The sequence below is a fragment of the Lissotriton vulgaris genome, chromosome 3_1 (genome assembly GCF_964263255.1).
Source record: "Lissotriton vulgaris chromosome 3_1, aLisVul1.2, whole genome shotgun sequence".
In the NCBI taxonomy this organism is placed as follows: Eukaryota; Metazoa; Chordata; class Amphibia; order Caudata; family Salamandridae; genus Lissotriton; species Lissotriton vulgaris.
The window spans coordinates 1,964,158,385-1,964,182,439 of NC_141689.1; the positions used below are offsets into that span (position 1 = coordinate 1,964,158,385).

At 45.8% G+C, this 24,055-nt stretch overlaps 1 protein-coding gene across 1 annotated transcript in view; it reads right to left on the reverse strand.

Annotated features, from left to right (window-relative positions):
• FBXO8 (F-box protein 8) overlaps positions 1 to 24,055 on the reverse strand; it is a 124,687-nt gene that overhangs the window by 23,420 nt on the left and 77,212 nt on the right. The window contains exon 4 of the mRNA XM_086962446.1: positions 14,261 to 14,457. Within this exon, the coding sequence (XP_086818572.1) occupies positions 14,261 to 14,457 (197 nt within the window). The remainder of the gene's footprint in view (positions 1 to 14,260; positions 14,458 to 24,055) is intronic.

Consider the following 24,055-nt stretch of genomic DNA (forward strand, 5'->3'; position numbering starts at 1 on the left):
TGGTAAAAGCATGTTTTTTTTAATGTTTGGATAAGGTAAATATGGGTATAGTTTTGGGGTACTGAGGTATATGTTTTGGGCTGTTTGGGTATTTTAAGGGTTCAGATATAGTTTTGGGTTATGGGGTACAGGGGTAGTTTTAGGGTTTAGGGATAGGTATGGGTTTTGGGGTACAGGGGTATTTTTAGGGTTCAGGGCTAGGCTTGGGTATAGGGGTATTTTTAGGGTTCAGGGTTAGGTTTGGGTTTTGGGGTACAGGGGTATTTTAAGGGTTCAGGGCTAGGTTTGGGTTTTGGGGTACAGGGGTATTTTAGGGTTCAGGGGTAGGTTTGGGTTTTGTGGTACAGGGGTATTTTTAGGGTTCAGGGGTAGGTTTGGGTTTTGGGATACAGTGGTATTTTTAGGGTTCAGGGCTAGGTTTGGGTTTTGGGGTACAGGGGTATTTTTAGGGTTCAGGGGTAGGTTTGGGTTTTTAAGTACAGGGGTATTTATAGGTTTCAGGGCTAGGTTTGGGTTTTGGGGTACAGGGGTATTTTTAGGGTTTAGGGATAGGTTTGGGTTTTGGGGTACAGGGTATATTTATAGGGTTAAGATGGGTTAGTGTTTAAGGGTGTTGGGGTATTTTAAGGAGTAAGGGTGGGTTATGATTATGTGGGGCAGGGGTATTTAAAGGGAGCAGGGTGGGATTAGCACACGATATGAGACATGGAATGAAGGGCGGAACGTCCCACACGCCCCCAGCACATGCCCACAGCACAACGCAGACACGCCCACAAGGGACTACTTTGCTGGCACGGTTCTTTTAACTTTTAAATGTATATGGTGGGCGTCTGCATAGCCTATGTCCTGCTGCTGCAACTGCCCTTTCCAACGCTCTATTGGGTGTTGTGATTGGTGCTGTGGTTCCGGAGATTACCTGCCTCAAAGGTTTGGGCTCTCTCTATATTATATAAGTATGGATATATTACATGTTAAATTCTTGAAGTTCCCTTGTCACATAATAAAACAATATGGGTGGTTATTCCGGGCAAAGTGAGAAAATTTGCGTCTGTGCAAGAAACAGACATACTACCACCACTTATACATTTCTGTCAAAAACCAAGAAATATTGAACCTATACATATAAAGACGTGTGGATATTTTTTTATGCGTGGGTGAGTCATTTGTCTATGTAACCTAATGACCTACATAAACAAAAGCACACAGAGACGAACAAACCGAAACTGTGTGCAAGTGTGCTTGCGTGGAAGGTACAATACCTCACATATCTGTTACCATACACAAACCTACACACCTTAACAACCTCGTACACCTACTCTTAGTTGTGGAATAAATGTATGTAAATCTATACATTTATAGCTTCAGGAATTCAAAAACCCAAAGATAAATTTGTGCGTGTGTGCGTGCTTGACAAAAACAAATATTGATACAAGCAAAATCTGCACATTTTGCTATGTGTAGGTAAATAACAAAGGCACTTTTAATTTACATTTGCCAAAAAGGTTATGAATCATGAAAAACATTCTACTAAACAATATGCCACGCCATGCTACTTAGTTAGTACATGGAGGTTTCACAACCCTCTTTTGTAAACTTAAAGATCTCTGGTATCCATAAACTAATGAGTCCGTGTAGAATACATACCTGTACGAAGTTTCAATTTAATATTATCTTGCATAAGAGAAATATGGCAGAAATAAAAGTGATTTCGAATTGGGAGCTAAAAACACAAACTGCATTTACAGAGCATTTTCCTGCCAAGAAATCAAAAGGGGAAGGTGAAAAGACTAGCCCACAATATTTGTCCTGCCTACATCTGGATACGTGTTGTGCTCATTTCTCAAAAGAAAATAGGTATACAAACGACACAGCATGAAAAGAAAGATTAAGAGAATCATGACTTTGGGCCCAGACACATTAGTGCAATATTGCTTTCTTGCCGTCATTTAACTATGTACACTGCACTACCTCGCTGTGATGCACGATCGGTAATACCCTAATAAAGTTGGTTTAAAAATCAATGATGGTGATTCTAAGAATACTTTGATCATACATACCACAATGGGATGCCTACCCTTGGTGGAATGCTTTGCCTGACATAAGGGTGGCAATTCTAAGCAAAATGTAGACATTCATGCCAATACAGTGCCAAGTGCTTATCCTGAACAATGCTTACCCTAGCCGAAGAGCAGAGATTTTTTAACAAGCCTGGACTAAGACAGCGATACATGGGAATGAAAGTCAGAATCTATGAAATGTGCGGCAATCCTTCATGAAAATAGAATATTAGTGTTTCATGAACATAAAACAGCTGTCTTGGCATAAAACAAGCATTCACTAAAAAGGAAGAGGTAGTATTTCAGGGCAGACATATTGATTTGTTTCTAAGCTTGTAATGGGAGGAATTCAGTTTATTTTTTCAAAATGGTAAGTATGCATTTCAAAGCAAAAAGAACGCATTTGCATAAACTGTGAAAATGGGGTTTAAGGATAAACGCCTTACATTTAATAATATATTTCAAGTAGATATTTGAGCCGTAATGATTTCCGCAAACCAAGTCTGTACAACTGGTGTAGCCTGTCCAATCTTTGAATGTCAGGTTAACAAAACACAGATCTGCAATCAGAACCAGGAAAATTGAAGCGCCAATAAGTTAGCCACTATTTGGAAAAAAAACACAGTCCAGATGATATGAGTTGGTATATTTTACAACGCATGTATCCAAAAGATGGCCAATCTCTGGAGACAATACGCAAAATGAGAGAGGTATTTTTGATTTTTGTGCTGGACACAGCTACTAAAGGCTTAAATATGGAAATACCGTGGGAGCAGGCAATTAGATGCAATTGAGTTACAGATAGTCGAGTGAGATGTGCAGAAAACTGTACAAATAGCACTGTCACCATTTCATCAATAGACTTGTGTAGACACATGAGCATACCAATTTTGACGACTTTTTCTATTAGAAAAGTCATCTGAGATTAGTAGTGTCCCTTAATAACATCTATGACACTTTGTCAAACTTATTTATAGTCATGTTGATATGCTCTGTTGGATATTCTCTAGCCAGCACACACCTCCACAAACTTGCAGGCGAACATATAGAACCTATAACTAACATCGATTACCTGTGCATATATAAACCTTTAGTCTGATCAATACTGAATACATGGTAGGCTTCCCAGTAGATAAATATATTGTCTAAAACCAATATACTTAGGGGGGGAGGGGCTTAAATATAGAGCTCATCTTATGTATGTACATATTAAGATGGCCACCGTGTTGACTTGCCTCTTGGTTTTTGAGAGTCACATAGAGAATGCATATACATAAACAGCTTCTATACTTATCAATCCCCTATACATATAGGTTGTACAGCATGCAAAACAAAATAGTCCCTATTGTTTCGACTCGTAATTTTAATGGAATATGCACATGACAAATGTCTATTATCCCTCGGGGTATTTAAAACATCGAGTGTATCTATTATAGGCCAGTGCTTTAAATGGGCCGGTACTCACCGGTACTGAGTACCAGCACTTCTAAATTTTCGGGCCCTCAGTACCGGCACTTCTCATTAGCCAAGGGAGAGTACCGGTACCCTAATAGTTGCACTGCAGGCTCCGATTGTTTATCTCCTGTAACACAGGTCAGATGCCGCTCTGCCTCTCAGGAAATTGTAAGGGCGCCAAGCCTCCTGCAGTCGCTGTTGGTGATTTCAGCAGCGTCCATGTGAATGGCCCCAGACTGCAGGGGTCTAAGAGGGCCTGCTGTGCCTCACGCTGTGCTTAACAGTGCAGGTGTTTATCTTTCCACGAGGTCGATAATTGGCTTAAGTGACTAAAACCCACATCAAAAATTCGGGCTGCAGAGCAAGTACTTTGCATTACTTTAACTGGAACTGAACATGCAGTTAAGGCAGTTTGCTTTAAGATCCTGGCAATTGTTTAAAATGTATTTAAAGAACTGTCTGGCGACGGGTGTGAGGGAAGTTGAACCCATTAATCGATCAGAAGGGCAGCAAACAGGGAGGGAGGTGAAAGTGTGAGAGATCATCAGAAGATTCTTCGGAGCATATGCTTTAAAGAAATATAAGGCGTGACAGACTCCTGGAGACCCTCTCGTGATAACATCTGCCTTATTTACAAGTTGGGGGCGTGGGCATAGCGATGGTGGTCGCCACAATTGCACGTTATAGATGGTGTCCGTGTATCATGGCAGTGTATGTGTGTGTCATCTTAGAAAGGGATACGAACAGGACTAGATATTGTCTGAGCAAAAACACAAGTGGGAAGGGTCGTGTATAACTATTGAGGATGCAAAGTCGCCCGGAAACATGGTTGGGACCGGAACTGAGGGAAGTTCAGGTAAGACGTGAGGAGGAAGTAAAGATGGCACTGGGTGATCTACAACTTAGCTGTGCATTTATAGAAACAGAGACGGTCATTTCACGGCCCTGATTTAGGCAAGATCAGAGTTTAAAGTGAGAAAACTTGTAGAGCTGTGCCTTGGAAAATGTACGGTTACGAGCGGACTGGAGCGAGTTGTGTATAAACTAGAAGGTCGTGGTGTTTTGGCACATGTCGCTGCTTTATTTCGTCCAAGACTTTGGGTAGTGTTTGGTGTTTAGTACTAATTAAGTCCTTAGGATTGCGATCAGTCTTAGCATATTTAGGAGTTGCCAAGGTTACAAGGAAAGTATTGTGCGCAAGATACCGGGGCGCTTCTGCCTCTTTGGTCCTCTAGCTGGATAAGGCAGCACTTGGGGTCAATGGATTTGTCTGTAGTTAGATAGCGAGAGTGCTCTTTTCGATAATTCACAGTTTGAAGGATCACAAGGAGATTGTTGCTAGGGATGCTGTCCGACAGAGCGCGGTCTTTGCAAAGGAGCTCATATTTCGAAATGTTTTTTGAATGTGTAGTATGGCGGAGAGGGCCGTAGTCTTGAAGGTCCTGATCGCTGAGTTGGTATTCTATTTACTGTGGCGATACCTTGCAGTCTTGGTACATGTAGAGAGAAGTACGTTTCTCAACAGAATTTAAATATTCGTTGTACACTCTTCTTCCTAGTTGAGACCAATAAAGCAGCTCTACTCAAGCGTTTCGTATAGTAATAAAACTTTGCTCTAAGATGTGGTTCCACAAAACGTATCAAAATACTGATATGTTAAACCGAGGACCGGCTTAAGTTGTGTACATTGCTTGAGAATATGCATTGATGTGTATTTTAAACATTTCTTCCCATACAGAGGGAAAAGGGTTTGTTACCTCCTGTTTCTTATTGGCATTTATTCTATTGGCATTTATTCTTTGATTGGTGCTGTTCAGCAAAGAGCTTGTTGCATTTAATTATATGATGCCAGGATGTGACAGTCAGCATGTACCTATACAAGCCTTACCATATATCTCGCCAGCTACCTGTGAAGGCATTTCTGAAATAAGTAAACTTTATTCCATCAGCTAGTTGCTGCAATTGATATAGAAGTCATTATGTATCATCATATGTCGCCATAAGCCCCGCCCCTAGCCCCGCCCACTAACCACGCCCCCAACGCATATTAATGAGTACCTGCACTTATTAATTTCCATTTAAATGTAAATGTATGTAAATGTATAGGCATTTATATAGCACACTACTTACCCGGAGGGTCCCAAGGCGCTTCGACCGCTGCGAAACCCTTCCTGGCTTCCCTGAGAGATGGTCCCTTAATGGGTATCTCCTGGGTGAGACCAGGCATCCCCGGCGGTCTGGTGGGGCCGTTAGTGAAGATGAGGCAAGCTAATGCCCAGAGTTGCCGAGTGTGATCGCTGATCAGAGTGGGCACCGAGGCGAGAGAATTATCGAGTCCGCTGACCCTGGTCCAGAAACCTGCCGCGCCGGGAATCGAACCTTGGTCCCGGGCCGTCCTCTGCTCTCGGGTCTGCCGCCTCTAACCAGTGAGCCACACTACTTCACTTAAAGCACTGTTATAGGCATTCAAAACATCGAGTGTATCTATTATAGGCACTCAAAATATAGACATAGGTTATGATGGCCGCTTTGTTTATTTGCCTTATATATGGCAACATTTCTATTATATCTGCGGGTTATTTATAATTTCGAGTATATGTTTTGCAGGCATTTAAAACACGCATACTGGTGAAGATGGCCGCTCTGTTTTATCTGCCTTCTAGATCACGTTAGGCGCATAGAAATGACGTCATTGCGCTCACGTCGGCCCGTGTAGCGCTAACCCACATATAAGCTTCGTATTATTGGACGTTTTTCCATCGGTTCACTTGAGAGGCAGTGTTAGTGGCAGCGTGTTGTTTGGCGATAAACAGGTAAGCGTAAGAATTGTGCATTTTCATTTGTAGGTTTTAATCATTAGCGCTAGCTTAGCCATCTATCTAACGAGCTTCTAGCCAATACCCGCAACCACCTCAGCAGTTTCTCTCACAGGATTTTGTTAAACTTGCTTGTTTACCTTAAGCACCTTTCTGTTAGCATTCATCACATTTATTTTGGCCTAGTGCAATTTTGGCTGAGTTGTTTAACATTAATGTGAGCACAATTCAGTTTAAACTCGACTGTGAACAATGTTTTCATTACATAAACGTGCTCGTTTTTATAGCACTCATCTTTAGAACCTAGTCCACGGAACTTATCTTGAGAGCTTATTTTTTAGAGCTTATCTTCAGACTTTATACTATATATAAAGAGGCTTGTATTATAGCCTTGTAGGTTATGAAGATATGGAGAGGTAGCATAGATGTTTTTCATGAAGTTAAATTAAATGGCAGAGTAAGCTGACCACTCCCTCCTTATATACCAGGTAGCATCATACTTTATCCGATATCCAGTCACTTCAACTACCACCACTGTCTGGCATCTTGTTATATGAATAATCAGAACTCAATCACAACATATGAGAGTATGGTGATGAGGTAAGCCTGATAGTTGGCATGATGTATTAATTTTCTGCAGGTTTTAGATTTAATTCGGACAGTCTCAATCAATCAATCAATCAAAGACATTTATAGAGCGCACTACTTACCCGGAGGGTCTCAAGGCGCTGGGGGGGGGGGGGGGGGTGCTGCTACTGCTCGAACAGCCAGGTCTTGAGCTTCTTCCTGAAGGAGAGGTGGTCTTGGGTCAGGCGCAGGTCGGTCGGGAGGGAGTTCCAGGTCTTGGCGGCCAGGTAGGAGAAGGAACTTCCTCCTGTTGTCGTTCTCCGGATGCAGGGGACGGCGGCGAGGGCGAGACTGGCTGATCGGAGGTGGCGTTTGGGAGCGTAGAAGTTGATGCGGTTGTTGAGGTAGCTCGGGCCTTGATCGTGTAGGGCTTTGTGTGCGTGGGTGAGGAGACGGAAGGTGATTCTTTTGTTGACGGGGAGCCAATGCAGGTCTCTCAGATGTCCGGAGATGTGGCTGTGTCATGGGATGTCGAGGATGAGTCTGGCCAAGGCGTTCTGGATCCGCTGGAGTCTCTTCTAGAGCTTGGCGGTGGTTCCGGCGTAGAGGGCGTTGCCGTAGTCCAGTCGGCTGGTGACGAGGGCCTGGGTGACCGTCTTCCTGGTCTCGGTGGGGATCCACCGGAAGATCTTCCGTAGCATGCGCAGGATGTTGAAGCACGACGAGGAGACGGCGTTGACCTGTCTGATCATGGAGAGGGAGGAGTCCAGGATGAAGCCCAGGTTGCATGCGTGGTCTGTCGGTTTGGGTGCGGTGCCCAGGGCGGGGGGCCACCAGGAGTCGTCCCAGGCGGAGGGCGAGGAGCCCAGGATGAGGACTTCCGTCTTGTCCGAGTTCAGTTTCAGGCGGCTGGTTGTCATCCACTCGGCTACGTCTTTCATCCCTTCGTGAAGGTTGGCTCTGGCGGCGGCGGGTCGTTGGTCAGGGAGAGGATCAGCTGGGTGTCGTCGGCGTAGGAGATGATGTTGAGGTTGTGTTGGCGTGCGATGGCCGCGAGGGGGCTCATGTAGACGTTGAAGAGGGTGGGGCTCACCGAGGATCCTTGAGGGACGCCGCAGATGATTTCGGTGGCCTCTGACTTGTACGGTGGTAGTCGGACTCTCTGTATTCTTCCGTCGAGGAAGGAGATGATCCATTTCAGTGCCTTCTCCTGGATTCCGACGTTGCTGAGGCGCTGCACTAGGGTGCGTTGGCAGACAGTGTTGAATGCCGCGGAGAGGTCTAGGAGGATGAGGGCCGCTGTTTCTCCGTTGTCCATCAGGGCTCGGATGTCGTCGGTGGCAGCGATGAGGGCGGTCTCGGTGCTGTGGTTGGCTCGGAAGCCAGACTGTGAGGGGTCGAGGGATCCATTCGTCTCGAGGAAGGCGGCCAGCTGTTTGTTGACGGTCTTCTCGATGACTTTGTCTGGAAACGGGAGGAGCGAGATGGGGCGGTAATTCTTGAGTTCGGTGGGGTCCGCTGTTGGTTTCTTTAGTAGAGCGCTGAGTTCGGCGTGCTTCCAGCTCTCCGGGAAGGTGGCGGTGTCGAAGGAGTTGTTGATGATGTCCCGCAGGTGGGGTGCGATGACAGCGTCGGCCTTGTTGAAGACGTGGTGAGGGCAGGGGTCGGTCGGAGATCCGGAGTGGATGGAGTTCATCATGCGGACGGTGACTTCGATGCTGATCGGAGTCCAGGCGCGGAGGGTGGTGGTGGGGGGCGTTGGTGCGGTCGTGGCGTGCGTCGGTTGAGTGCTGAAGCTGTTGTGTATGTCCGCGATCTTGTTGTGGAAGTAGGAGGCGAGGGAGTTGCAGAGGTCTTGCGAAGGGGTGATGTCGTTGTTTCCGGCGTTGGGGTTGGAGAGCTCTTTCACGATGTTGAAGAGTTCCTTGCAGTTGTGTGCGTTGTTGTCCAGCCTGTCCTTGAATGCAGTTTTCTTGGTGGCGCGGATCAGTTGGTGGTGCTTCCGGGTGGCAAGCTTGAGGGTGGTCATGTTGTCCGGTGTTGGTTCCCTTCTCCAGGCTTTCTCGAGGGCTCAGCAGTTCTTCTTGGAGCTCTTGAGTTCGTCGGTGAACCATGGGGCTTTCTTGCTGCCGGGTCTGCTGGGCGGGGTCCTCAGTGGGGCGAGTTCGTCCGCGCAGTTGCTGATCCACTTCGTGAGGTTGTCGGCGGCCTGGCTGGGGTTCGCTGAGCTGGCGGGAGGGTGCTGGCTCAGGGAAGCGGCGAGCTGGTCGGCTGTGATCTTGTTCCAGCTTCTTCGAGCAACCTGTTGCTGGTGGTGGTGGATCGTCGTTCTTCTGAAGGTGAAGTGGACGCAGCTGTGGTCCGTCCAGTGGAGTACTGTGGCGTGGCTGAAGGCGATGTCTTTGCTGGATGAGAAGATGGCGTCGAGTGTGTGTCCAGCGAGGTGGGTGGGGGTGGGCACCAGCTGCTTGAGTCCGAGGTTGGCGAGGTTGTCGAGCAGGGTGATGGTGTTGCGGTCGTTGTTGTTCTCCAGGTGGAAGTTGAATTCCCCCAGTAGGATGTAGTCAGCGGAGGGGAGGGCATGCGGGCTGACGAAGTCGGCGATGTCCTCGCTGAATTGTGTGCGAGGTCCCGAGGGTCGGTAGATCAGGGTGCCTCTGAGGGTGGTCTTCGGCTCGGTGTGCATCTGGAAGTGTAGGTGTTCAGCGGTAGTCAGGGTGTCGTCGGTGTTGGTAGTGATGTGGATGGTGTCTCTGTGGATGATGGCGATGCCTCCTCCCATCTGGTTGGCGGTGCGGTCCCTCCGGGTGATCTTGTAGCCCTCTGGGATGGCGATGGCGATGTCGGGCGCTGAGGAGTCGTTCATCCAGGTTTCCGTGAGGAAGGCAACGTCAGGAGCTGTGGTGTCTAGGAGGTTCCAGAGTTCGATGGCGTGTCTGTGGACGGAGCGGGTGTTGAGCAGGATGCACTTGAGGTGGTTGCTGCTGGTGTTCGGCTTGGCGGGTGCTGGTGCGAGGCAGGTCCGGATGCAGGAGAACTTGCAGGCGTGGCAGCTGAAGGGTCCGTGGGTGCGTCTCGGGGTGGCACGGTAGCATCCCGGGATTCGGCCGGTGATGAGCGCGTTGATGGTGGCGGCGTCGTACGTCCGGCGGGCGGGCTGGGGTCCTGGCACTGGGCGCGGTCCAGGCGTGGACGGGCGTAGACGGGCTTACCTTTGGCGCACCTTCGGCGCTCAATCGGTGCTCCCGCTGCGCGCGTCCGCTGCGCGGTCGCTCTGGGGGCGTCATAAGAAGGGAGCGGTGAGGGAGGGTCCGCTGGGAGGCGGGTAGCGCAGGGACCAATCGGCAGGCAGGGGGGCGGGTTCGGAGCTGCTGCGGCGGGAAAAGCTACGGCGGGAGAAGCTGGGGGCTCGGCTGGCGGCCCTGCGGCGGCTGGGGCGTCGGCTCGGCTTCGGTGTCTGGCAGCAGGTAAGGAGGAGCAGGCAGGGGGTGTGGGGGCGACCAGGCCGTGGGCGCAGTGGTCGCTCCTGAGCAGTGGTGTTGGTCCCCTTAAGAAGGGAGCGGTGAGGGAGGGTCCGCTGGGAGGCGGGTAGCGCAGGGACCAATCGGCAGGCGGGGGGCGGGTTCGGAGCTGCTGCGGCGGGAAAAGCTACGGCGGGAGAAGCTGGGGGCTTGGCTGGCGGCCCTGCGGCGGCTGGGGCGTCGGCTCGGCTTCGGTGTCTGGCAGCAGGTAAGGAGGAGCAGGCAGGGGGTGTGGGGACGACCAGGCCGTGGGCGCAGTCTCTAACTCAATCTATAATATAATAGCATATAACAGCATATAACCCTTTACCATTTCTCCATTATTTAAGCTACTGGATGTGAGATCGCCATTTCAAAAAGCCTTTAATTTTGCACAACTGATATTTTTACAAAATGAACCCTCACGTTCCATGCGTTGAAACGTCAGGGTAAGCATTAATATAGGCCAAGTGATGGAGGTTAAGTCTAGCAATGAGTGCACAACAATATTAGAAACTAATTTCATCTCAAACTCTTTTTGGTAATTACCATAGATGCACACCTGGGCATGCTTCAATGTAAATCTCCTTGCCTGCATTATTCAGAGAAGATAGAGGTTACATAGAAATTCAAGGATAAAGATACCGTAACCAGACATAACTGAGATTTCTTAGGTAAGAAGATACTTGAATCTTAGGGATTTATATCAGCAGTGTATGAACCCTCAAGATGTTTCCCAGCATAAACCTGAAATTTGTCTTAGAATAAAGCTAGAAGGGGAAGGATTGATAAGCCTGTTGACAAGGACATACCTATTCAAATCTCTGATCCCTTTAATTAATTGGAACAGCCCTAGACTTAAGATAGAGATTATAGCATTAAGCAAGATACACTTGACAACTATTGGACAAAATATAGTCCTGAAAAACAAAAATGGTGTATGCATGTTGTATTAGTAGGTATGGGGATGTATGTATGAATGGTATTTTTTGCATCTGACGACTCGGCTGTTATCCTTTTCAGTAAAGATTACTTACACGGGGTGGGGTTTGCTATCTTTCTTTAATGTACATTCAGTTAGTGCACTTGCAGTTGTATCATGGTATGGTTCTTGTATAAATTCTTTTTCTCTTGTAGTATACCACTGGTCACAACACCTTGAGGAAGGCTCAAACCCGAAACGCGTTGGTAACCAGTGTTTTGTTTCCACCATATGTGTTTAACCCACAAATGTGATACTTGTCAATTATCAAATTGTATATTATACATTTATACATGACAAATGAAATAGCGAAATCAGTTTTAACCATTTTTTGTTTTGTACTTAACTGATCTTCATTTGCCTTTGTCTTAGTGGCTAGAAATGTATAGAAAAAGATTGGATATGTAATATCTTTTTTAAATATAAAAATGAGTTTGTATATTATATATGTATGTTTCTTGATAATATTTGAGATCAATCATCAGAAACAAAAATGAGTAAAACAAATAAAATAAAAAATATATATTTGTATAAAAACCGAAGTTGGTATTTGCCCATATATCATTGATATGACTGCTGGACAACTAAATAGCTGGCACTTTGCCCGGTGCATATCTTTCCCAAAATAATCCTGTGAAGTCTCCATAATCTAAGTAATAGTACTCTTGTGAGTGCCTCTAAATACACCCACTTTTGCATTCTAAGGTCTGGGACTGCCAGATATGTGTGAATATTTACTTTAAATCTGTTCCAAGGAGGTTTACATTTCCAACATATTACTGAGATCTTTTTGGAAGTTACAGGGTTGAGAAATGAAGAGCTGAACTGTAGGACCAAACAAAGAAGCTATAAAAAATTATACACTATGGGAAATTGTGTTACTGCTTGTATATCCCATGGCCATATAGACACTTTTTAGGGGCGTTATGTCAAAGTGAACTGTTTTGCTGTAAAATGCATTGCTGGGCCCAATTAGTTCAATGACCTCAGGTGCAATTTGGTGGGGAATATTGACACCTCACCACAATCGGAGATCACCAGCGGCTCCTTGCAATAGTTCTTAACCTGTGGCCCAAGGAACCAAGAGGATCTGCAGGCCTACTCTGGGGGTCCGCGACAGTTTTAACAAAATATTACATTTTAAAGTAAAATCAAAAGCATATACTAATAAATAAGCAAAACTGAAAATCTGAAAACTTTTCTATATTTGATTGTGAATTATACAAAATACTACAATATTGGAGTACTTGCTTTATGCTTGTTTTTGTATTTTTGCGTATTTTTCAATTTCAAATCAAAGAAAGGCTGTATGAAAGAACAACGCAGAGAAATACTTTGCATGCCTTTACAACACATTTTTTACCCCGCTTTTTTTTTTTTAGAACACATGCTTTTACAACGCATGTCATTACCACACATCATTTATGTTTATAAAAACAATGTATTTGTGGGGGGAGTTCCCCACCCTCCAACTTAACTTAAATGTGTTGTAAATGCATATATATATGGGAAAATATGCGTGATAAAAAACTGTGGTAAAGGTACAACATGGTAAAAACCTTGTTGTACAGGCCAACTTGCCATAGAAATTGCTTAGAACGAATTTACAAGGCTTTTAATAATGACTCTGTTGGGGCACCAGTATTGTAGGATTCCAGTAATGATTCAGCAGGGTCCACAGAGGTATCTGTTTACCACCAATAGATTCTTCAGAGTGTACAATTGTTTAAAAAGTTGATTTTCAAATGGCTGTCAGGAAAGGAGAAGCATGCCAAGCATTTTACTTCATGTATATATTCTCTGGGAATTCAACTGCATGAACAGTTTCTTTATTAGTGCCAGTGTATACCCCCAACTATATTAAAAAGTTACAGATTTATGGTCTGTATCCAGTATACTCAAGAGATGAACAAAGCACATTTTCTTTTAGGAATATAAAATATTGCACAGTATTTTCAGGGATGTTATTCCAGACAGGGAACAAGAGGTTAGGACATGCCTGCGCCATAGATTCCTTGTTATTGTACTATATAAAGGTTTAGCTCAGTCACGAAATGGAAATTAACCATACCCAATTACTTTACGATAAGGTTAGATATTACACAAATGCTTAAACATGAACAAAGGCATTGCACCAATAAAGCCCTGTTTTTGCTTAAGAACAATGAATAGTTTTTCGTGCACTCAATTAAAATATCTGGTTAATTTAACAGCAAAGTTTTAGAACAAAATATCTGGTATATGGAAGTGCATTACACTAAAAGTACTGATGTCATTAAGAACCCTGTAGGTGCAATAGTGATATTCATGATGAATTTGTATTCACAATCAAAACACAGAACATGTGCAAATGAGTCGAAAATGCAATTCAAAATAGGTGACTAAAAGGATGCAAAGTAATAGGTATATATTTTTACAAAAAGGAATGTTCAAAATCCTTAAATATGTTTATAGACGTTAGCACAATTGTTTTAAAATTACCATAACATAATTTTGAGTTGGAACACTTAAAATGGATTTTAGCTCAAATTGCTACACACAATGTGTAACTATCATGACTTCCAAGAAACGCCTCCAAGAGGAGCTCACAGTCAAAAATTCCAAAAATACATCTGAGCATCATAATAGAATTCACATCCTACTGTCCTCTAACCACGAGATAGCCAGAGAATACACTCCCCCCTTAGCACCTGCTATACCAACCTAAAACATGGAGAGAATTATGTGGAAATTACTGTAGTCCTGTCTTATCGACTGAATGTATAGTATGCAAGAGTATGCGTACAGAAACGAGGCAACATTCAAATCAACATTAGAAAAATGTTTTAAAGTCAAATTCAAATCCAAGTATGTGGATTTGGCATAAGTGCCCATTTTTCTTACCGGGACTAAGGCCAAGATCTCTAGTCAGTCCTGGATTGCAAGCGCAGAATCTGTGTGAGAATTTAGTAATTAGAGTTTCGAGATACTCTCCACGTTCTTCAGGTGCATGAATATGCCGAAAAAAGTTCCTCAGTGCATTTGGCAAGAACTGATTGCTAAAGTTGTGCAACGTCACAAGTTCATCTAAAACGTCTCTCCTTTAAAAACAAAAGAAAATAGGCACTTTTCAATATTATATTTTTGACGTCTCAAATGTTAACTGCAACAAAGCAAAATATATGTTCATACATATACACATAAGCTGAAAAGTAGATGGTTATCTACATTTGATAGAGGGGTGTGACATTTTTGCTCCTCAAAAAACCTAAAATGGGCATCCTTGATGCTTTCGCAAAAACGTTCATACAGTAGTCAGTATCTAATGCAAATCAACAAACTAAGCCACAGTCTGAGAGATCCGGTAACAATAACAGCCATTTACAGAGGAAATAAAATACAAACAAGTATAACATTTACTGAATAGTTAATATCCCCTCAAGTGCTGTCTGGGGTAAGCTGCAATACGTCCCGGATTATCCCCTTTCTCACACCAAAGTCACTCCCCCCCCTCCCCCCCCCCAAACTACAGCACCCGTTTACATTTTTTATACCTGCAATCAATCCTTGCAAACCTTTTCATGAAATAGTTTTAACTTTGTCTTATGGAACTCACATTTCTCTGCATTCAAAGTTAAACCTACATCAGAGAGCAAACAACACATTTGAACGAGAGAGCTTTATCATGCTCCTTTTGTGGAGCTCTGAAAACCAATATGTCATCACTATAATTGAAAGCATTCATGACAGGGTGTATGATACCTTGAATGACATCTTGAAAAAGCTCTGCAGCTGCTGACACACTGAAATGCAGTCTTTCATAACAGAACAGACCAATATGTGTAAAAAATGTTCTCCTCGAGTTCCAACGGAAGATATCCTTTATTCAAATTAAGACGAGAAAAGACCTTTGTACCAATTCAATTGTGTTATGTCGACAATGTGCGGACCTGGATGTCGTTCTTTCAATTGCCTTGTTCGCTTGATGCATGTCAACACAGATGAATACAACTCCAGCATTGTCCTTTTTGGGTACTACCACTATTGGAGAAACACATGGCGTTGGACCAGTGGCTCCCTCAATGATATCAAGTTTGAGTAAGGATTCAAGTTCTTTTTCAACAGCTTCCTGTAATTGAAATGCAATTCATCTGTGTCTTTGAGCAATAGAACGGACATCCTCAGTAATTGCACTTTAATACTCCTGTGTTGTTCTAACCCATGAAGCACTAAAGGGATCTGACTTACTATTTCGTGATGAGCATACACCTTATAGTTCATGGATATCAGTCGGCAGACCCGAGAGCAGAGGACGGCCCGGGACCAGGGTTCGATTCCCGGCGCGGCAGGTTTCTGGACCAGGGTCAGCGGACTCGGTAATTCTCTCGCCTCGGTGCCCACTCTGATCAGCGATCACACTCGGCAACTCTGGGCATTAGCTTGCCTCATCTTCACTAACGGCCCCACCAGACCGCCGGGGATGCCTGGTCTCACCCTGGAGATACCCATTAAGGGACCATCTCTCAGGGAAGCCAGGAAGGGTTTCGCAGCGGTCGAAGCGCCTTGGGACCCTCCGGGTAAGTAGTGCGTTATATAAAATGCCTATACATACATACATATCAGCAGCTGTGCTGAAGAAGAGTAGCTTGTACTTGACGCAATACCTTAAAGTAGATGAATGGGTGCTTGTACTTTTGTATTCTTGAGTTTCATCATTGCTACAAATGAACCTTGACTTTTTACCAGCATCGATGCAGTTCATGTATACAAACCTTCGATGGCGTAAGTTGTGGCAATGGAGACAGTTCACTGTATTGCTCCTCAGGCATAATGTTTATGCACCACTGTCCATATTAAAAGGTATTGAGCAACCATTTACTTTAAGTGTAATTTTCTGACAATGTTTGAATGACTTCGGTGCTTGTTCATGTCAACTTTTCTTTGACCTGTATTTTTCTTCACATGCGGCCAGTCCAACATGCACAAGAAGGTGGCGACATTGTAACCATTTATGAGATTGGCTGACACTGAGGGTGGTGTTCTCTCCGACACTGCCTGCTGTCCACTAGAACCCGCTTCGTCCATGCCATCTCTAAAGCCCTGTGCTGGGCTGGCCTTTGGGTCATTCTGAAAAAGTCTGTGGAACCTTGACCCTACTCTTAGTCTCCATAGGAGCCCATTACTATTCTGGAAACTTTTGGAGTTGCTCTGATCTGCCACCCGGCACATTTGGTGGCGTGCCGCTTCGTGCATGGATGCCACTGGAACCCTGAGCACTTCTTCTAGGGCACTGTACCCAGTGCTGTGGTATTATGATTAACTTTACTCAGTTCTGGTAATCAGATGACCGTTGATTGTATTTGAATTACTGTGCTTTGTACTATCTGACACCTGCTTGATCTTTACCTCACAGCACTTCTGTTCACAGCGCTAACTTGCAATTTGCTGTCGCTTTTTGCTGCTCTTTCAAAACATAGTTGTATTTGCCTTTAACATTATCACTCGGTATGATGTATAGCTTTAACTTCTGGAGAAGTGATGTACCTCTCTTCACGGTCTTACCAGCAGGTTCTTGCCCAACGATGTGTAGACTTCTCAATGAGGTTTTCTTTATGTTCAAATGCTTCAAGCTGGCTGGAGTTTCGCTTTGACTCCACTTACAGCAAACTCTCTGGGAGAGCACTGTGGATCTTTGGCTTACTTATATTCTACCTCCTAGCCAGTTGTACTGTTCTCCCGAGCCTGGGTACACGCCAATGACTATGCCACACACAGAGCTTAGTATTACACATCTTTATTCTAAACCTCCATTCACTTCACTTCGCTCTAACACTTATCTCACAGTTCTACGGTGTCCATCAGGAGCCAAAAGGGTTCCGTCATTGCTAACTCACACGATACTACAGTGTCCAGATCACTAGCATCTGCCAGTTCCTCATAAGAGTTATCTTCAGCCTCATCAAGAGGGCTGGTGTAATAAGGAACCTTGGATCCGCTCCAAGACTATCGAGAAAAAGAGACACTGGATTCAGAAGGTCGCGTTCCGGCTAGTACTGGAGTAGATGCCATGCAATGCTGATTCAGAGCCGTATTGAAGTCAAGTATGATTACTGGTGCTAGGAATGGCACCACTGGAAGAGGCTCCAGGGAAGGTCGTGGGATTTAGACTGTACCCGTCTTACCATTCAGATGCAGACAGACAATACCACCACCATGCATTACATAAATCGTCAGGGAAAAACTACATCAAGCCCTCTGTCATAGCAGGCTCAGACAATATGGAATCAAGCCTTATCCAACAACCTACATTTATCAGTAATTAACATTGTAGGAAAAATGAATGTACAAGCAGATTTTCAAAGCTGGCACTACGAACAGCCCCACTAATGGGTAATGGACAACAATGTCTTATGCAATATTTTCCAAGAATGGGGAATTCCTTCTGTGGGTCTCTTAGCCACAAGCAAAATAAAAAAATGCAGAGACTTCACATACAGGCTTCCAAAACATGGATCTCCAATACTCTATGACGTTCACCGATTCCATTAACCGAGATTCTCAAACTTCAAAGATTTACATCAAAGATGTTTCTAATAGCTTTCGATTGGTTGAGAAAGTGGTGGTACACGGATTGGGTGCAAATGTCCATAAAACCATAGAAGAAGTTGCCATACGGTCTGGACATATTAATGAGACAACAGGGCCAAATTCAACGCCCAACCCTTTCACAATTGAATCACTGTGATGCTATGCTACGGACGGGAGCTTTGGAGGCGGGGTCAAGGCCAATAAGCGGCGCAGTCTCAGCTCTTTGGTCCGTGCTTACAAGCGGCTCTGCAGGAGGCCGAGTGAAGGTGCGTGGTGTGGAGTGTGGGCCAGTAGCAGCTGCTACTGAATGGGTGGGGGAGGGGGGGTGAGATGGGGGCAGGAAGGTGCATGCGTGAATAAAAAATAAAATAACAAGACTTACCTAGGGGCCGCCGGCCACCACCTCTCCTTCAATGTCTCCTTCGCGCAGCAACAGGTAGCACACAGCCTCCCAGAATCCCCTGGCCAATCACAACACTACAATGCAGAATTGTGATTGGTCGGAGTGCCATGGTTCGGCGCTCAGACGGGGACAGGGAGGCTGTGCATGTTCCCTCACAGGCTGTGAAATGCATCCTGGTGGGGAATATGCAAAGTGTGCAGGACGGTTTGGCCGACCCAAGAGGGCCAGCCAAACCGTCCTGCACACTTTAGAGTGTGACTAACACTCATCCCCATGGCCCCAGCTCCGGCCAGCCCAGCTCACCTGCCCATCCCTGCACCTAAGCATGAAGGAAAACTAAAATGATAATATTGTTAGTTATTATCATTTTATTTTTCCCTTTAAACTGCTCCCAGAGCAGAGGGACAATGCTCCTCTGCCTTAGCAGAGGAGCTGTCGATGGTGTAGCCTTGCTTCCCATCCCCTGCTTCTCCTGCTGTCAAAGTTTTTAGCCTGCCTTAACTGGAGTTGGCTTTTTTTTTGCCCAGGCCTGCCTAAGACTGCCACTTCTGCAACTATAGCAACTACCAGGGCCCAACAGGGTTTCGAATTTGGAGAGCACCGGGGCTACGAAGAGACTATGGAAAGGGTCCAGAAAATCAGAGAAGAGTCAACTGTGGCTACAGTAATTTCAGAGAAACTACAAAGCAGTTCACGCCAGCAGAATTGCAAAGCAGGAGGCCACAGGTTGGGAGAAAAGATGAGGTAAAGCTGTGCTGAGTTTCAGGGGTGTGATGGTTACCAACAGTGTGGTACCCGTCGGAGCGCAGAAGCGGACAGCTTAGTGGTGGGTGTGGCTTGCACCAGGAGCAGCCTGTTCTTTTACTCGCTCATGACCCTCCCCCTTTACTCCATTCTCAAGTTACCTCCAATCTTCATTCAATCTGCCCTGACTTCCTATTCTGTCTCATTTTCTTCTTGAATTGGCTGATTCGGGCTGTTATTGACGCTAATGGGAGAAGGAGACGCTGCAGAAGCACCTGTACGCGCTCATTTCTAGGCCGGTGTCCCAACCATGGCTCACTGACGGTGGTGCAATTGGTAGACAGTGACCTCCTTTTCGCCCATAGCCTAGGACAGGTTTACAGTGCCTCACCGCCAGTCTTCCAGCAATGTGTGCAGCCCAAAAGATGGGTGCAGGGGATGGAGATACTGTGACTTGTTTAACTGTTCATGAATTTGGGTAGCAAATCGAACCCATATGCCATTGCTGGGGGGGGGGGGGTTTGTAAGGGGACATGGCGGCTGGGTCTTGGGTAAGGGAAGGTAGTGTTAGCCGTCTAAAGGAGGGTGAGTTTGCCAAAGCGGAGTACCTTGTCTGTTGGGAGCGTGGGGAGGCGGTGGTAGCGTACAAAGGGATTTCTGGTGTGACCATAGGTAAATAGGTAATCACAAAGGGATTTCTAGCGTCACCATAGGTAATCACACAGCCCAGGTTTAATGTACTGGACATTTTCAGGTGTCTTTGTTTTGTATCATCTAGATTCTGTTACTCCTTGGACTGGCTTTGTTTGGAGGCCGCAATTAGTGCTGGTTAAGGAAGCCAATTCAGCATAGACATTATAAACTTGGCACCATTCACAACAGTAAGAACCGTATGTGATGAATTCTCGTCCTCCATTTTCATTGTGTTTGCCCTTAGGTTAGGGCGGTTAATTGCACATAAGTACTTATGGTGTAAAAACCCAAACACAGTAGCACAACACGGTGGTCACGGGGACAAAGAAAAGTTAAAGCAGTTATGGCCCACTGTGCTTCTTCAGGTTTCTGGTTAACAGATTGACACGCCTCAGACCTCATTGGCTTGTGGGGGCTGTGACTGCAACAGTTGGAGAAAGACAGTGGAGTGGGGAGGATGGACTTTTTCAATAGGCTGTCTCCTAGGATTGCAGCTTTCCCTCCTCTATATGCCTTTTCAAAACCTGTTTCTATCACGGAGCTCTACTCTCTTGGGGAGCCGAGAGGGTTTGGGCGTATGGATGGGCGGATATGGTGGGTTCATGTCAGTGGCCACGGCCACAGATGCTTGCATTACAGTGAATATCCAAGGTACTTGGTTTGCCAGTGGTATTTTGAGGCTCTGTCTGTAAATAACATTTTCGGCGTGTGGTCAAGGCAGCACTCCTTACCTGGGTCCAGGAAATGGTGGCAAGTGCATGCTGTCCACTATTGCAAGTTTGGATTTAGCAATATTTAATTTGTCTCACTCAAGTGGGAATAGAGAGTGAATCCACTTACTCCCCTCATTTGTTGCGCTCCAAACAAACATAAATTTGTGCAGTAACCACTAAGAGTGGACTTGGAGAAAGCCAGTCTGAGAAGTTGGCCTGGTATATGCTGTCCACTAGTTAAAGTGGGCACCTTGCACCAGTCCAAACAACTCTTACTGATAATTAGGTCAAAGACAACCTTTAAAGAAAACTATCCTAGTGGTAGCTGTGGAGAGCAGCCTTCAGGCTAAGTCTCGAAGGAATGGCGGCTAGGGTAGGTGGTGGCAGTACCTACTCAACCCCATTTGTGTGCTGTGGCAGTCTGTGCATTTGACTCATTGTACTTTTAACCTTTGCCTATTGCGGATGTTATTAATACTGTGTTCACAGGTTATGCGCCAAGGCGCTTGCATTCATTTTTAAAACTAAATCCAAGTTGCACTTGCTAGCGACAGTATTTTCTTTTAGCTCCTCACTTACCTGTGAAGGAGGTGTGCCTCCTCTGCCCCGTTCCACCGCAGCTGGTTGTGCCGATTGAGTGGAGGGCAGGGCACCATGTTGGTGGAAGTCCCGGATCCCGGTGGGACTGTTGGTTGCGGTCTAGCTGGGGGAGGGAGTTTTTACATAAAATGCACACATTATCCCTGAAGCACAGCAGACGCGCCGCCGGCGGGCTGAAGGCAAGCCCGTCTGTGCCCCGGGAGCATCCAGCGCAAGCCATGCTGCCCGAGCCTCTGCCGAGATGCCGGGTGGCAAGAGGGTGTATAATCGCGAGGAACTCATGGAGCTTAACGCCTCAGATTGTAATGGAGGTATGCAGTGGGAAGTTTTGGACAGTCTTTCTAAGTCGTGTCCCTCTTGCAAATTCTGCCTTCAGCAAAGGCTCTCTTATCCCCCCCCCCCCAACAAGCTATTAAAGAGACTAGGATTTTAGCAGCTCTTATCAACGCCCGTTCCATGGCTAAGCACAGCGGATATTTACGAGCTTCTCTTTGATGGTAAACTTGATGTTTTATTCATAACTGAGACGTGGCTGAATGAATCTTGTGCCCCGGTGGTGGAGTATGCTATCCCCAGGGGCTACAAAACCATCCGAGCCGATCGGAGAACCGGGAGAGGTGGGGGAAAGGCAGTGGTGTTCAGGGATACCTGGTCCAAACCAGCTGCTAATGGTAAACAGCGTTTCCCACCTTCGAAGCCTTGGTTTTCGAACGCCATAAAAGAGCTGAAACTAGGCTGCAAAAAACTGGAATGCAGCTGGCGTCAGGAGTACTGCCCTTCCGCCAAGTCTGCGCTCCGTACAGCCCAGAGGGAATATTACTCTGCTATTAGGAAAGCTAAAAATAACTACTATGATGGGAGGATCATCGGAGCTAATAACAGTAAGGAGATTTTCTCTATTGTTATGAGCTTCTTATCTCCCTGTGCGGAGCAAATGACGTTACCCACCTCTGCACAATGGTGCGAGGACTTGTCCTCCTTTTTTATTGATAAAATAGCTAAGATTCAGTACAGCTTGGGAACTCCCCTCTTTGAACATAAGAGTGCTTCTTTGGCACTCCCGCCGACCCTTTGTCCTTCTACCAATCTGTTCATGCATTTTTTGCCGGTGGCTGAGCCCGATATTTTAGCTATCTTAAAATCACTGAAATCTGGCTCACCCACTGATCCGTGCCCGGCCCGAGTTCTAGCTGGGGTAGCAGACGTGGTTTGCTCAGAGGCAGCTGAGATCATCAATCTCTCCCTTCAGACTCCCACCTTTCCACCGTGCTGGAAGCAGGCCAAACGTTTACCCTTTCTCAAAAAACCTGGGTTAGATCCCTCTGTTCCATCAAATTATCGTCCCATCTCCCTTTTGCCAGTTCTGGCAAAAGTCTGTGAGAAGGTGGTATTCCGGCAGCTGGAGGCCTTCGTGGAAACATCTAGTGCTCTGCACTCTTCTCAATCCGGGTTTCGAGCCTCCTGTAGTACAGAGACTGCACTGGTGGAAACGACTGAGGCGATTAGGGAGTGCTTAGATGGAGGCGGGTGGCGGCAGGGCGGCTCTGATTTTGTTGGACCTCTTTGCTGCATTCGATACGGTGCCCCATTCACTTTTTCTTGCCCGGCTGTCATCTATTGGCATTGAAGGCTCTGCTCTGGAGTGGATAGAATCGTTTTTAGACAACCGTACTCAGCAGGTCTGAGTGCCCCCCCCCACTCGTCCTCCGTGAGGAAACTCTCCACTGGAGTACCTCAGGGCTCCACGTTGAGCCCCCTGCTTTTCAATATATATCTGACCCCCCTGATTTTTATAGCGGAGGAACTGGGTGCAAAAATTATACCCTATGCGGATGACACTCAGCTGTTATTTACTTGGAGGGGTTTGGATCTGAACACCAAGATCGCTCAGACCTGCCTTTCATCTGTTTTCCGCTGGCTTGCAAATGCCCAAATTAAGTGCAATGAGGAAAAATCGGAGGTACTCCTGTATTGCCAGTTCCCCCCGCCATCAGAGAATCGCTGTTACCTCCCCAATGTTCCTTGCCCCAGCTCTGTGGGTGATCCGGCAAAGAACTTGGGGGTATGGTTTGGGGAAGATCTACGGTTTAAACAACACATTAAAAAACGTACAATAGTCTGCTTCGGTACCCTCAAGGCCCTACGAAGGTTCTTTCCCCTGCTTCAGAGGGAGGCTAAAGTAATGGTAGCGTGTGCCCTCTCCCGCCTCGATTATGCCAATGCTCTGTTCACTGGTATTCGGGGCTATCTGGTCAAGAAACTCATCATACAGAACGCCGTAGCCAGACTCCTGTTCAACATCTAGTGTCCGGCAACATTTGCGTGATCTGCATTGGCTACCGGTAACCGAGCGGGTGCAATTTAAGGCCCTCATTCTATCTCATAGGGCCATTCATGGCCAAGGGCCAGCGTATCTTAGGAGACGTTTTGTTCTGTATACGTCGAACCGCCTTCTACAATCAGCCACTCAGCGCCGGCTGGTCATCCCACGGTTTCGTAGGGCACGTCAGGGTGGCCAGTCCCACTCTGTTAAAGCAGCAGCTGCCTAGAATGCCCTCCCTGTGGAGCTACAACCTACACAGGACTTGTCATTTAAATTAAAAAAAAACTCTCTTTAAAATGGTTATTTAATTTTTCTGCCTGTTCTCCCACAGCCCGCGCACGCGACAGGACACTCTAGTATTTGAGCACGATACAAATCCTTATATAACATAACATAACATGTAAAGCAGCTTGTTTTACTAGATTAGAACCTCCTAAATAACCAAATGAAAGGAGAACCACACAAGAGATATATAGCTGTGTCGAGCAGCCTTCAGGCTAAGTCTCGAAGGAATGTAAAGCTGCTTGTGTTACCAGAATAGAAACTCTTGAATAACCAAATTAAAAGAGAACCACACAAGAGACATACAAAATATTTATATTTATATAATATATATATATTCACTAGACATAATG